The 14,770-nt window shown below is 42.3% G+C and overlaps 1 protein-coding gene across 1 annotated transcript in view; it reads left to right on the forward strand.

Annotated features, from left to right (window-relative positions):
* The window catches only part of AGBL4 (ATP/GTP binding protein like 4), a gene marked incomplete at its 5' end in the record, with an annotated part of 872,835 nt that overhangs the window by 787,395 nt on the left and 70,670 nt on the right, over nucleotides 1-14,770 (forward strand). Inside the window, one exon of the mRNA XM_017743442.1 lies at nucleotides 2,688-2,850. Within this exon, the coding sequence (XP_017598931.1) occupies nucleotides 2,688-2,850 (163 nt within the window). The remainder of the gene's footprint in view (nucleotides 1-2,687; nucleotides 2,851-14,770) is intronic.

Below are 14,770 nucleotides of genomic sequence, written 5' to 3' on the forward strand. Positions count from 1 at the left end.
GTTTTCTTATTTTTATTTTTTTACCATTTATAAAACCGTCAGTAATATTTAAACTACTTACGCTTCACTTTCAAAATACAGCAAGCATAATTTTGCCAATAACAAGATTCAACTTCTGCTAGAAAGCAAAAAAACACTTCAGCGAAGTAACACATCAGACTCTCTCTTCATATATTTCCAGCTGACAAGGCTTTAGCCTATAGCAGAATTTTTTTTTTATTATGCTTCAGTGCATGACCTGGCACTGGTGTGGCTGAGTTTCATCTGACTACAATCACTCTGGCCCTCAAAGTCATCCCACTGCTTTTTTATTTGTATGATATTCAGAACCTCCTCCATAATGATGATTCATTCCACAGTGTGTCATCAGCAAATTTTGTTGGCATGGTCTTCCTTTACCGTGCCAAGAACTGTGATGAAAATATTATGTAAGATTTATCTCAAGAATTATCTATTAGGAATTCTGCTCATAACTTTCTTCTAGCCTGATTAAAATAATGGGAAATAGGAAAAGGATTTCTTGTGCAAAGTGTATCCCAAAGACACGAGCTATACTCAGCAGATACTTGTCTAATTTGTTTATAAGCACAGTTGATAAGATTCCATAATCTTCACAAATGTTGCATGTCAGTGAGTCTCCTACTCACTGAAGTACTTCTATCCCTAATGTCTTCCCTGAGTCACCTCCTCCCACATTTTCCTTGTTTTCCTTGTCCCAAATACAGCCTCAGAATTAGCTTAGTCCCTTTGTGAGTGATGCTTCTGCACACAAACCCCAATATCCTGTCCTGAACCATTTGTTTTCTTGTTCCTTTGTTTCCATCAGCAGCGGATGGTCTCATGCATTAAAAGTTCCACCACAGGCATTTGTTCAAACATGACGCACCGTGCACCAAAGCTGACGTTCTCTTGGCTCAGGAAGCAATCCCCAGAGCATGATCATCTTCCTCTCTGTTTCTGAAATTTAACTGAGGACAAAGCTATCCTCAGTTTCAGGATCTCAGTAGTCTTTTGAAGTTTTCTTTTGCAGGAAGCCAGAGAACATTCCCTCTAAGTATTTATCCCATATATCACGTTAGCAGTTGATTTCCCCAACATTCCTTATGAGTGCTTTATTTCCCTGTCCCATAGGCGTTCAGAATATCCTGCAGGCTTCTGCCATGCAATTTGGCAGAAATTATATGATATCTACATAGCAGAATGCATTGTGTGTACAAATTACCATGAAACTAAATATTATGTTACCAAAAAGACAAGAAGTTGTATTTGGAAACACCTATATATAATGCTAATAAGAAACCCAATTCCATTTTTTTTCTAATTAACCTGGAAAATCTTACTTTTACAACATGAGAGACACTTCAAGACATTCAGAATGTTAATAAACCCACAGGTATTTCTACTCTTTATATCTTCTGGTATACACTATTCATCAAGAATTGTTGCTCATTTCAGTATTAGTTTGATTTTCTCAGTCTAGAGAAGTTTTACATTTTGAAACATTGCATCTCATTTCTTAAATGCAAAGGAAGTTTCATTTTCCCCAGTTTTGGTAGGAGGTGGACTTCATAAATTTTCACATTGTGTTAGCAAGGAAAGGTAGCAGCCCTAAGGCTCCATAGGAGGACACTGGACAGCTCAAAGAATTCACCATGGGCACAATGACTGAACAATGAGCTGTGTTAACAGTCCTTTGTGTTTCACTGGCAACATGAAATTCTTACAGCAGGAGATACTATGACCTTTTATGCAACAGATCCAAGCTGGATCATTTTTTTGTGGTTGTCACTAGCTTGTGCTGAGCCCAGATTGGCTTAGTCTAATGGTTATGAGGTTTCTGAATAGACTCTGAAAGTCAAAATGAAATCAGAATCCATTTTTCTGTCTAGTTGGTAGGAACAAGCTCTGAGACTTCAATAAACCTGAAGATGAACTGCCCTTTAGTCTCCGGATGTCGTGCCTTCAAAGGAGAGCTAAAACTCATTTATGGAAATACTTGGAGTCCTCACCTCCACCCCTCAAATGAATAGTTATAAAGCTGTAGGGTTCTTAAAGCCAGATCCTCAGTAATAGCACAAAATACTGCCTTTTATACTGTGGTGCTAATGCTGTAGAATAGTGAGGTAGATTTTTCCACCCAGAGAGCAGCACCCCGTTAACATTTAAGTTAGTGAAGTGGAAATTTCTGTGACCTAATTTAAGAACCAGTCAAATGTCTTAGGTGAAAAAGTTCCACCAAAACATAAATGCCGCTGTATTTCTGCTTTGATTAAGAGTCCAGGTGAAGGGTGGGGGAATGGTTATGATACAGGAGGGGAATGCAGTGGAGACGAAGGAATCCAATATCCAAGTAATGGCACAGCTTAACTTCTGAGCATGGGGGATCTGGAAGGCTCGCTTTCAACTCGTGCATATGACAGCCTTGCTTTGTGTTATCCCAGAGGGAAGAAGAAAAGCTGATATTAATGGTGAACCAAGATGAATTCTGTGAAAGTCTGCAAGGCATCATTTATAGCCTGTGTGCCAGAGCTGTGCTTCCCTCCAGGCCATGATCAAGAAACAGTGCAGTCTCACACAGTGTAAATGAGATTTGGCAATGTGGGTGAAGCTGCTTTCTCTGTGAAGAGACTCCTTCTCTTGCTCCCCTCCTGAACTCTCCTCGTGTCCCTGTGTTCTTGCTCCTGCAGTCCAGCACGTCATTCAACAGGGATGCTGTGAAAGCTGGGACAGGCCGGCGCTTTCTTGGCGGGCTCTTGAATGACACATCCTCCTGCTACACTCTGGAGGTCTCATTCTACAGCTACATTTTGGGTGGAACTGCTTCTGCCGTGCCCTACACCGAGGAAGCCTGTATCCTTTTGAAATCCATCCTCCTCTTGCAGCACACGTGAACCAGGCACTTAAGGTAAATACTTCTGTCTCCATAAGAGTTTGCTAAGATAGAAACACACACAAGTGGAAATGTGAGTCTGTTCCTGATGCTTTAATTTCCCTCATATTGATTCTCCATACTGTGGAAATTCAAGAAGAGAAAGACATTAGATCAAATAAGCCATTTCCCTCTTGTAGGAGATTGTCTCACACACTTGTTATAGAAGCTAGTCCTGGAGAGTCTGTGATCCATTCCATTCCACAGTCTTCCATTTCTTTCTTCATTTCTCTCCTTATTCCCTCATTAGCCCTGCATTTGTGTTATTGTTTTAATAGCAAGTTGAGAGTGCATCTTTGGTACTGAGTAAAATATCTTCTCTGCCTTTGAACTGCAGCCAAAGGGATCAATTCGGTTCTGCATCTGCCTCGAGGACAAATCTTCGATGCCAGTACACAAAGAAATGGAAGTCAAACTGTGAAAACAAAACCATCAAAGTTGTTGGTATTTTTGAGTGCTCAAATAGAAGCAGTGTCTCAAAAAAAACATATCCATCTGGCTATCTCAATGTATCAGCAATTTGTAGAATTGTTCTGACTGGTCTTATGATCTGCTTTTATGCTTTTCTTTTTCTTTTTGTCACCATGCTCAATCAAACAGCCCGTGCCCATGCTTCAACGCTGGGTATGTTATTTCATTTTGTCATTCTATCTTGGCAGCTTTTGAAATTTCCACAGGTTTAGAAACACTGTAGAGGGAGAGAGATTAGCTGTGATTGCCTATTTACCTCTCCACTGTATTTCAGAAGTTGGGGGTAGCAAGGGAGAAATTTTCATATGAGACATAATTCTTCACCATCCACATATATGGGCTCTCTGCATGGGAATAAGAGCGAGAAATGGGGAGCAGGGAAAGGAATTGTATGTCATTTGGGCTTTTCTGGTTTGACTTCTCCACTAAAAGTGAAATTTGGGGGAAGGAGGGAGATGAATATATTAAAGTGACTTACCAGGCTTGAGCATTTGGAATAGAAGCTCTTTTTTGCCCAGTAAAGTTAACTGAAGGAAAAGCTTCTTGCAACATACACAAATGTAGTATATCTTGCCACTGTGGAAAAAAAATGTTGTTCCTGTTAGGTTTAGGTATTTATTTTCTTAAGTTGGTATTTTGGTGTTTCAAGAACCTCTGCCCTAGTTTCTTCCTTAATTTTCTTCCTCACTTTGTGCTCATTGTGCTGACAACTGCTTATTGCTCTTCCTTATTTATTTAGAACAGTTTTTTGACAGTAAGGAATGGAAAGAGCCCCTGTACACATGAGATCATGATTCCCTTGGATACGTTTTCCTTCATGACTTGTAGATCACACTGGCTTAGTTTCCTTTTCCATAAAGATTCCTGGTTTGTGCTTCACATTGCAGAAGTTTCACCTGTGGGGTCTGACATCTCCATTTGCTTGGCTTGCCTTGCCTTGCCTTGCCTGCTGCAGGCAGAGATGCTCCATTCTCTGTTCATCCCATCAGCAGCTGGAGCACAGAAAACAGACTCCAGATCAGCGACCCTCCTTGGAGTTGGTGTAGGGAGAGCTCAAGCAGCAGCTTGGTTTCTCCAGTTAGGGTTTCACCCAGCTGAGTGGAAAAGGAGGAGAAGGAGGTTTTGATTGGCCTGGCAGACAGCAAGCAGGGGAGGCTCTTTGCACATGGAGTGTTCTCCACTGGCATTTTGCCCTGGAAGGTTTGATTATTTCCTTTTCAATGGAGGAATTCTATCCAGAGTGCTGCCTATGAGATCTCTCCCTCATTTGTGCAGTTTTCTAGTTAGTGAAAGAAATGGAGCTGCTTGAAATAGTCTCTAGACTGGTCTGATCCAACACAGGAGTAGCCACTGGATTTATGCACATCCTGTCCTGGCAGGGGAGGAAGTTTCACATCACTGAAGTGCCTATGACCGAAAGTAAAACAATTGCAGAATGTTCCAATTTAGCCTGAACAGCCCTTCCAAGCTATTTGCAAGTCAGTGATTAATTAATGCTCGGATTTTTTAATGGACCTGAACCAAAGACACAGGCAGTCAGTTCAGATTGGCCTCCAAGGACAGGGCTGTTTCTATTAACTATCTACTTACACGCAGGCAGCAACTCAAGCAAGTAAATGAAGAAAATACAGTGAGCCCAAGAACTGTGAATTGATAGGGTGGGTATTCTGGAAATCTGCCTTAAAGATGTATTTCTTAGGACTTTGTTCATCCCACTGTGATGTTATTTGGTTGTGTGAGTCTTTTTTCCTTTTCCTTTTCTTTTCCATTTTTTATTTTCTGTTTCTCCTTTTTCCCTTTCTCTTTCCTTTCAATAGAAACAGGATCAGGGAGGCTAGGATTGTTCAAAGCTTCTACTGGTGGATTAGCAAGTGCAGACTGAGATTCAGCCCCAAATTCAGGGCACCCATGACCATGAAAAGAGACTACAAAGCAGATCACTCATCCAGAACTAGCCATACTGGCTCCTTTTAGAGAACAGAACAAATTAGGATCTCCAGATTCCGCAAAATACTAATTTGGCCTAATGCAGTTTCTGTTGACAGGTAGGAAAACTGAACAAACTCTGACCAGACTTGTGTTTGCACTGGTGACAAGTAATGATACCTGTCAGCTTCTTTTCTTTACAGCAAATAAGATCACAGTACTACTCCCTTTCATGCCATTGTATAAGTCGAGTAGGTTTGTTGGTGGGTTTTTTATCTCTTCATGTTGTCCAGGTTTTTTACATTCTAACTCTGTGATCCATACAAACCTCTGTGTGAGACTGTAATAGATATATTCTTACATTGGACGAGATTATGCATTTTGTTCAGATTTGTGTGACTGACTGAAACGTACTTTTGTAACTTTTGAGATAAGTGGATACCTTACATGCATGAAAATGGAAGACAGACTTTCAATCTAAGTGTTTGAATTCTTACATTGTTAATGTGGACAGTAACTTTTTTCAGTAAGGAAAGTAAGAAAAAAAGGATGGGAAGGTATCATTAGAAGTGGAAATCAGTTTTAAATTACTCCAGATAGTATGACTGACTGTGTTCTAAATGAATTGGTTCAGAATTTAGAGGATGACACCTGGAATGTTCTAGAAACACAAATTGGCTACTGAGGCTGTAGTATTTAAATGAAATCCAGGAGGGAAGTGCCTTCCTTCAGGCCGTGCAGTGGGTATATGTTTGGGGCATAAATGGTGGGACAACATCATGCAGAGTGTTGAGTTTCTGGCCTTTTCTAGCATAGAGAATTAACATGGTTGCCTCAATGTCTCAGGCCTCGATATGGCATGATATCAGTAACAGTTACTGCTGGAGTGCCTCTTGTATTTTCATCCAGCAAACAAAGCACTGCATCAGCAAACAAAGCACTTCCTGAACGTCCTGTCAGACATTCCTGCAGAGGTGTGTGAGCACCTGGTAGGTCTGTGTGTAACTGATATGTACCTGGAGTGTGAGAAACATTAGGGGTCTGTTCTGTAAGCTCTGCTGAAAACCCTACGATAACACGTGCTGCAGATAACACTGAATGGACTCTGTTTCCAGGGCATAATAAGAGGATTGTAGGCTTGTCTGTTACTCGCCTGGAAGTGGACAGAGAAATGTTTAAAACCCTCCTCACACATGCACACATTTGGTGGTAACTGATTAAAAAAGGCAGCACAACAACAGTTAGCTCAGCACCAGGTGAAGGAGCTTTAAAATGAGCTGATATGCTTCCATTAAATTCCATGTTTTACTAGGCATTTACAGGGCTTATGACACGAGGCTTGTAAACTGCTCTGTAACACTCAGCACCAGCAGCTCAGCTGCTGAGCTGCCTCGATTCAGAGCTGGGCAGGGAACAAGGGATAAAAGAGGGGGAGGCAGGATGAATCCCCAGCTGCAGGGCTGAGCCCTGCTCTGACAGAACTGGTGCTTTCCAATATCTCACTACAGCTGTGAACAGCAGCCATCACAGTCTGACCTGAGAGCAGCCAGAAAAGGACTCTCACATCAACAGCTTTAAAATCTATTTGGTTCATTTTTTAGAGGGTTTGAACTGGATCCTTGCTGCAAAGCAGGCAGCCCATAACAGAGAATAAAAGGTTTTACTCTTCCACAGTCCAGCCATGAGGCAGGAAGGCAGAAATGATGGAGACCTGGCAGGAACTGGTATGACTGTAGCTGTAGGGGAGAATAATCATTGAGATGGGTGGTCACCACAAATGTCAGCATGTCCATAGCTTTTTTTGTGTATTTTAATCTTAATTTCAAGCTTCCTCCAGGTGGAGAAGGACCCCATCCAAAGGTGTACTGCTGAACTCTCTCTTGTTTGTGGGCATAAAGATGTATTTATGTGGCTACAGCCACAGAATGAAGGCTTGGATTGACTAGAATCTCTTCAGATGCCTAACAGGAGCTCACACCCTGGACTCTCGACACAGAGACCAACTGGGTTCATTCTTATTCTTAACTTCAAGCAGAATATCTGCCTGCTGCTTGACTGGGGACTTGAGAAGTTAAATCCCTGGAGGAAACAGTCATTTGTTACATCCAGATTCCTTTTAAAGAGTACTTGGATCTCAGTAAATGCCTGTCCTGGGGAAAAGAAATCTGTATGCAAACTACAATTCCAGCAAAAGCATCTGTAACTTTTAGAGCTTCATGTACCTGCCAGTCCCCTAGGGCAAATGTACTTGGCTATTTTGGGCTTTTTTACATTTCTTTTTTTGGCAAGTGCCTGTCCTGATCCTCCTATCTCTGTTAGTGATATCCTTAAGAGAAGATCCTCATGAGACAGATTATGGCCCTTGCAGGTTCATTCCCAGCCAGTAAAGACAACATTACTAGCAAAAGCCAATGAGGTATGAAAAGCTGTGCTGATAAAGCTGAGGGAGCTCTGCAGAGGTTATCCAGTGTGGCTTAGGTTTGAACTTCAGTTAGAGCTTCTTGCCAAGATGGTTTCAAAGTAAATCAGGCTCATATTCAGGAAAAGGCATCCAGAGGTCTACACCTTCCTTCTTCTTCTGCTAAGCTCCTAGAAACAGGCTCCTTCCTGTGTGTTGCAAAAGGTGGCATTAATCCTAATCCTGCAGGTTTTCCTAAGGGTGACCTCCTTGCACAGCTTCTCTCCAGTATTTGGTTTTTTCTTAGTACCATGTTTAGGGCTGGTTTGGAGGAGAGGAAACAAAACACTCTTTTCAGCTCCCCAGTCTGTGTGAAAGTGTCAAGGTTTACAGCCACAATTTCAAATGCTCTTAATATTACTGGAAGCATAGAGTTAAATTATAGAGTTGTAAAGTTACTTTATAGTAATAATGCTGTCAAGCATCAATATCTCTGCCCCAGGGCACCATGGAAACTCAGTTAATGATATAAGAAGCTGATATTTTTCAGGGTTGCAGCTGTTGGCTCATACCCAGAAGGAATCTGTGTGTTTGTTCATATCGGGTATATACAGTGGGACCTGCTCAAAGAAAATTAAGAAACAGTGAAATTCTGTTTAATGAAGTGCAGTGGAATGAAAGTACAAAGCAATACATGGTGTTGCAGTATGCACAGCTCATTCTCTCAAAGGGTTCAATGGAGTGGACAATGCTGCACAAAAATACTTCTCTTCTGTAAGAGAGGCTGTTTGTGGGGGAGAGTTTATATTTGTATGTAGATTTGTTTATCTAGTTGCCTGTAGCACTGACTGCATCAATCTATGCAAACACTGTCTGGAAGTATCAGTAAGGAAATGGAAATTAAGGGAAGTGACTACAGTCAGCTTAAGAATATGTATAATTTTTGTAATGGATTTCTTAGGATCTGTATCTCAAAGTGCTTTGATAGCCTCAGATGAAAGATGCTATAAAAGTGGAAAGTGTATTATAGTGATTTTTTGTTGTTGTTTTGGGTTTGTTTTTTTTTTTTTGCTTAAAAGTAGAATATCAGTCTTGGAAGACATCTTCAAAATTATTCCATTTAACCACATGATTCCAGTTACCTTTTCCTTCCTCTTGTGCACACAGATTTCTTTCCCAGGGATACCAAGGTACAGGGGAAAGAACAGATATAAGCAGGATGCATATCCAGATATATAGAAATGCTCTCAAGTCGGTTTCAGACATGAATACAGGAGTTTGCCTTCTTTGGAGAGCAGGAAGACTTGAGTAGCTGTGAGCCTGGACAAGGGAATTTGGACAGGGTGACTTGAGAGCTGTCAATATTTACATCTGTATTCAGGAACAGGGACCTTGTGGGCAGCTGGAGCATGAGCACCTTAGAGACACATGTGCAAATACCATCCCTGCACCCCGCCAGCTGTCCTCAACTCACTGCTGGCACAGGATGTGCTCCTCAGCCTAGGTAGGGCTGGAAAGACTGATCCTCATAAGCCCAGCTCTAAAAATGGTCTCATCCAGTGCAGCCTTTGGGGTCTCTGTTGAGACACTGAATGCTGCTGGTGCCAAACTGTCATTGAGGTTTTGCTGACTTAAAGCCTCATCAGTGCTTTCCACTCAAGCTATCAATGACTCTTGGCCTGCATGAACAAAACTCTCTAATTCGAAAAGGTTTCGATGGTAGTGTATTAAAAAAACCCATAAAATTTGCCAGTTAATAATAAACATCGTTACATTTTTCTATTAGTATTTCTTTTGTACACAGGAAAAAAATAACTTCGACCCAGCACTTAGACCAAGCTTTTGCTGAATGGTTGGAAGGTGCAGTTGATCACATGAGTGATTGAAGGGCTTTGGATGATACAAAAAAGGGAAAGCTCTCTCCAGGCACTGCTGCTGTCCTTTTTGGAACTGGCTTTCCTGGGTTTGAATGCCTCTCTTATGAACTTTCTTTTCCATAAGCTTGTATTTTATCTTTTTCTTAGAAGCAACTTAGACAAAACTAAGCATATAGAACTGATATGAGGCTCTTGGGTGCTCAGAACACCATACAAATGCTATTAGATCCGTAGTTAAAATAATTCTTTGGTAAATGTTAAATTCCTATTAGTAACACTTGCTAAACTTAAGTGCAAAGGAAAGGGCAAGGCTAATCTGAAAGGCAATGGAGAGCAGGGCTTAAAAGATATTAACAATTTGTTGGAAATGTCTGAGGGGAGTGGTTATTATAACTAAAGAGTAATGTCTGTGGGTTGGAGACTTAGGTTAGGAAAGGGCTTTAGACAGTGCTGTGCTTTGAAGCTTTCCTAAATGTCAGTGGGGATGAAAAGAAAAAAGCCATTAAGAATGAGGTGTTTTTCAAAAAGCAATAAACAGCCAAATTGCAGTGTCCCTGAGAAATGTCTCTCCTTTTCTGCCAGTCTGTGGTGGTGTTTGTGTGTCTCCATGTTTGTCTTCTTTCTCCTCTTGTCTGTGTCTCTTCACTTCTGGCTGAGTCTTCTCCCCTGTGCCTGCCTTGTCTGTGTCCTCACCATCTCGTTGACATTTCGGTCATTACCCCTACCCCAGGCCTTTCTGTCCTCTCATTGGGCTTTTTTCAGGAGGTGTTTCACTGACCAGACACACCCAGTCTTGTGGTTTTGTTCACTTTTTACTGTCTTTCACCCAAACTGTTCCTTCTTTCTTTCATATTTTGCTACCTAAAGGCTCAGCAGAACTTCTTGTTGATTAAAGGCAATTCTAGGGTGGGAGCAGAAGCTATTTTTTAACTACTACTTCTTTAGTCCCAAATACCAACATTCTGGAAGGGCATAAGAGATGGTTTTTTAGGAAACTCTGCAAAGAAACAAGCCTCTTGTCTGTCTGTGTGTCTGTCTTTCTCAGCTGCTTGACCAATTGCAACTGAATTTGACAGTGATAAAGGTCTCAGAGATATTACATTCCTATGAGTTTCATGAAAAATAGCTGGCTGAATGAGCAGAGAGACCACAATTAATCTCTCCAGTAGGGACAGCTGCATGTCTATTGTTAGAAACCAGAGGACAGTAGGCATGAAAGTCACAGGAAACAGATCCAACATCTCCTTTCCTTTCTGAGCTTGTCCCTGGTGAGTCGAGCCTTCACTTTCCTTTTCTCTATACACTTTTACCCCTAACATCTGTGCAAACCCTAACAAAGGATATCTTGTGGCATTCTGAAAATCAGATTGCATCTTCCCCATCAAATCTCTGCTGAAAGAGGCCAGAAACCTGTCAGGTTTCAGTTCACAGGTGATGAGAATACACATCCAAGCCAAGGCCAGTACAGGCCCACCCCAAGCCAGCTGGGTTTCTTGTCACCTAGAGGTGAAACTTTGTCCACAGTTCAGAAAAACAAAGCCTGTACATGTCTCAGGCAGAAACTAAAGATAACCTGCAGCTTTGATCTAGTGTTCAGTAACTTTTGTGTTTTGATAAGAGCAGGGTGGGTCTCATTCTCTCATGTCTCTTAGAAAGAGAACAGCCAAATCAGCTCAGATCAAAACCAGTCCTCTGCAGTGTCTTGTCTCCGACAGAGGTCAAAATAAGGTGCCTGAGAAGAATTTAATAACAGAATAAGCATGTAACTATTTTCCCTGAACATTCTTTGGCTTCGAGCAATTAGTGGATTGGGGATCCCAGAGACAGAGATATTAGACTCATTAAATCATTTATGTTGGAACAGACCTCTCCGACCAGTAACCCAGCACTGCCAACCCCACCACTAACCATGTCTCCAGGTGCCACATCCACGTGTCTTTTAAATCCTTCCAGGAACAGTGACTTCACCCCTTCCCTGGGCAGCCTGCTCTAGTGCCTTACAACCCTTTCTGTGAAGAAATGTTTCCTAATATCCAACCTAAATGTTCCCTGGGGCAACTTGAGGCCATTTTCTCTAGTCCTGTCACTTGTTACCTGCGAGAAGAGAGCAAGACCCACACACTGATTATATCTGAGCTAATAGTCAATGGATGTGTCTCCCATGAGCCTGTATACATTTTTAGCATCCACAACATTCCTTGTTATGGATTTCCACATCTTACTAATAACTTATTTGTTTTAAGCCTACCTCTGAGCTTTCCTGTGACACAGGGCTGTGAGGAGATTGTGTTTGCATCTGAGCTGGTTAAATAATTATTTTATTCTCTTTTGTCTTTTGGCCTGGAAGCTTTATTATGTGATTCCTAACTGTACCCTGGGAGCAGCATTGACCATCAGCCACCCGTATTTCACGTTTGAAATTTCATAGCTGAGGTAGTTATTTGCTGACTACTTACCCTGTACATCATAAGCAGAAAATTACCAGATCAGGTAATCATGTCAAGAGCTGGTTTGTCATCTTACATTTTTTCTCTAGTTATAGACAACTGTTTGAGCTGCCAAGTAATGGAGAATCAACTCCAGTGACTCCAATGGTATTTTTTGTGGGATTTTTATTTGCATTCAGGATAAATCCCACCCTGGTCACATGAGCAGCAGATACAAGCACCAAATGAAAAATAAAGCTTTCAGTTTGAGAGTACAGACTGTAAGCATCATGTGTTCAGTTCCTGATACACTTAGCACTGTGCTTGTTCTCCTATCCTCTTGTTTTTTCCCAGTATTTAGGAGGGATTCAAAATTTCCTAAATTAATTGAATTTCTGTTCAGCATAGACTGGAGTTTTTGGTCATCTGGTTAAAAGAATCTGGCAACCAATGCCTGTTGGAGGGATTACATTTTTGAAAACTGCAATATCCCAAATACCTTGCTTTCTGTCATTATGATTGGAGTGCATCACTCTTCCCAGCAAACCAACTTCTGGATAACGTGCTCCCACAGTCAGGTTGCATTCATGATCCTGTCAGGCTGTTTTTTTCTTTTTCTGAAACTAAGCAATCCTTATTAAACCAGCAACTGCCATCTGATGCCATAAAAAACCCTAATGATAGGTGACAATCCATTCATCTTTTCTCCATCATCCCGTCCCTCTAGAAATCCACTATGAAGGTTAACTGCTCAAGACCTCTCATGTAGCAAAGAAGATCTGCAGGGCAGTGGAGTGTCACATGTGGCAAAAGCTTACACTGGACTGGCTTCTGTAAACATTTGGCTGGAGCAATACTGGGGGGACATGTGCAAAGTGAGATCTCTTCCCACCACATCAATAAATGACAGATCTCAATATTACTTTCAGTAAAGCCTTAAATACGTTGTTCAAGTGGAATGCAGCTGGTCTAATCAAGTTAGGTAATGGAAATGGCTCGGAGGCTCCAGTTGTCTTCCTGGTGTCTTTCTACAAGAAAGGCAGCTGGACGTCCAACGCTCCTATGTGGAGTCAGGACTGCATGATTCTGCCAGCCCAAGGGCAGAAGAGAGTTTCCAGGACTTCAGCCCCATTATTCCTGTTTTCAAGCCTTTTCATCACTGAGTTTCTGAAAATTTCTTCCAGGTCTGCTAAGTGGCTGATCCTGTTGGCAGAACACAGCTTCAGGCTCTTTGTCTCTTCCTGTGCAGCAGTGACAGCTCCACTTGAGAAGATGCCCATGGCTGTGCCTGTTAGCACTCTCACAATCTCATATTCTTGCTGTAATACTGTGAAGATTTGAGACTGGGCTATTTCTGGGCCAACAGGGTTATCATCTTGGTGCTCCTTCTTCCTTACTTAATGATTCCTCTTTGCACCACATCCCTCACGTTTCTGCCAAGCAGATTTTATTGCATTGACTTTCTTTCCAAAGCCTGCCCAGAAGGACAGCTTTCCTTCAGCCAGGACACAGAAAGGGCCTGTGTCTCTAGAACCATCAATATTTTTCTTGAGATGATAAATGAGCTGCCAATAAACCAAGGCAGCTGCCAGATCCATCTGAGAAACAGACCTTCAGACCCGGTTTATCCGTGCTTGGTTTATTCATGTGTCTGGAAACCTTTGGGATGCAGAGGGCTAAGCACTCTGAGGCAGCCACTTAGACGGTATAGATTGATGCAGGGGGAGTTTATGGACTGGTTCAGATACATTCGCCATTACTTTGTGCTTGCCTATCTCAAGCAAGAAAATGGCTTCATATTTGTCATAGGGAACACCACAGAAAAGAAACAAAGCTTTCAAAACAAGACCTAAATTCTCATACTTGCTGTATCATTCAGTTTGTTTTTCTTCTTCTCTTCTGGCCTTTCTTGCCTATAATTCAGGTTTTTGCATAAGCTGTGAAATTTTGTTGTCAGGAGTTTTCTAAGGAGATGAGGCATGGCTGATTACATTGTGCCTGGAGGGATGGGAGCAGTTTATGTGCTTCAGTGAGTAAGGTTTGTAGGGAGACCAGTCTGGTTTTGAACCAGATGACACAGCTGGGAGAAGCAGGTAGCCTCTGTGTTTAGGATGCTTTGCCAGGCAGCAGGCATTTGTTTCATATACATTCACCCCAAAACTTCTGACCTTATTTTTTTGGTTTCAACCAACAAGAGTTCTCCGCAGTATTAAATTTGGGCAAGTTTGATGAGAACAGGCAGCTGAGCAAAGGAAAGGGACTCAAGAAATGCCTCTGCTGGGGGCAAGGCTGGAGGGAGTGTAAATGTTACTGCACTCCAGAGGGTCTGTCTGGAGGAGTGACCACAAAATGCTCCAGCACGGAGAGAATTTCAGCTGGCGCATGATCCATATTGCTGGAGGAACCCGGGTTAGGGACCTGTGTGATGCAGGAGCACCAGCTCCAGCTCTTTGCTCATGAGGGGAGTCGAGGAGGCCCCGAGGCAGGAAAACCAGCGGGGAGAGCACTCGGTGGCGGCTCTCGGGAGCACCAGCCCGATGCCTGTTCGCGCATCCCCGTGGCCGTGTCGCAGGCGGGGCTGGTCCTGCCGGAGCGGTGCCGCGCATCTCCGGCTTGCTGGAGCTCAAGTGCCCTCTTCTGGCACCGACCGTGCCATCCCTCCGTGGCAGCCGGCTGAGAGCAGGGCATGTTTTCCTGATGGTTGCTAAAATCAGGAACAAAGCAGGTTTTTTCTGCCTTTGCT

The sequence above is a fragment of the Corvus brachyrhynchos genome, unplaced genomic scaffold, assembly GCF_000691975.1.
Source record: "Corvus brachyrhynchos isolate BGI_N302 unplaced genomic scaffold, ASM69197v1 scaffold48, whole genome shotgun sequence".
NCBI lineage: Eukaryota > Metazoa > Chordata > Aves > Passeriformes > Corvidae > Corvus > Corvus brachyrhynchos.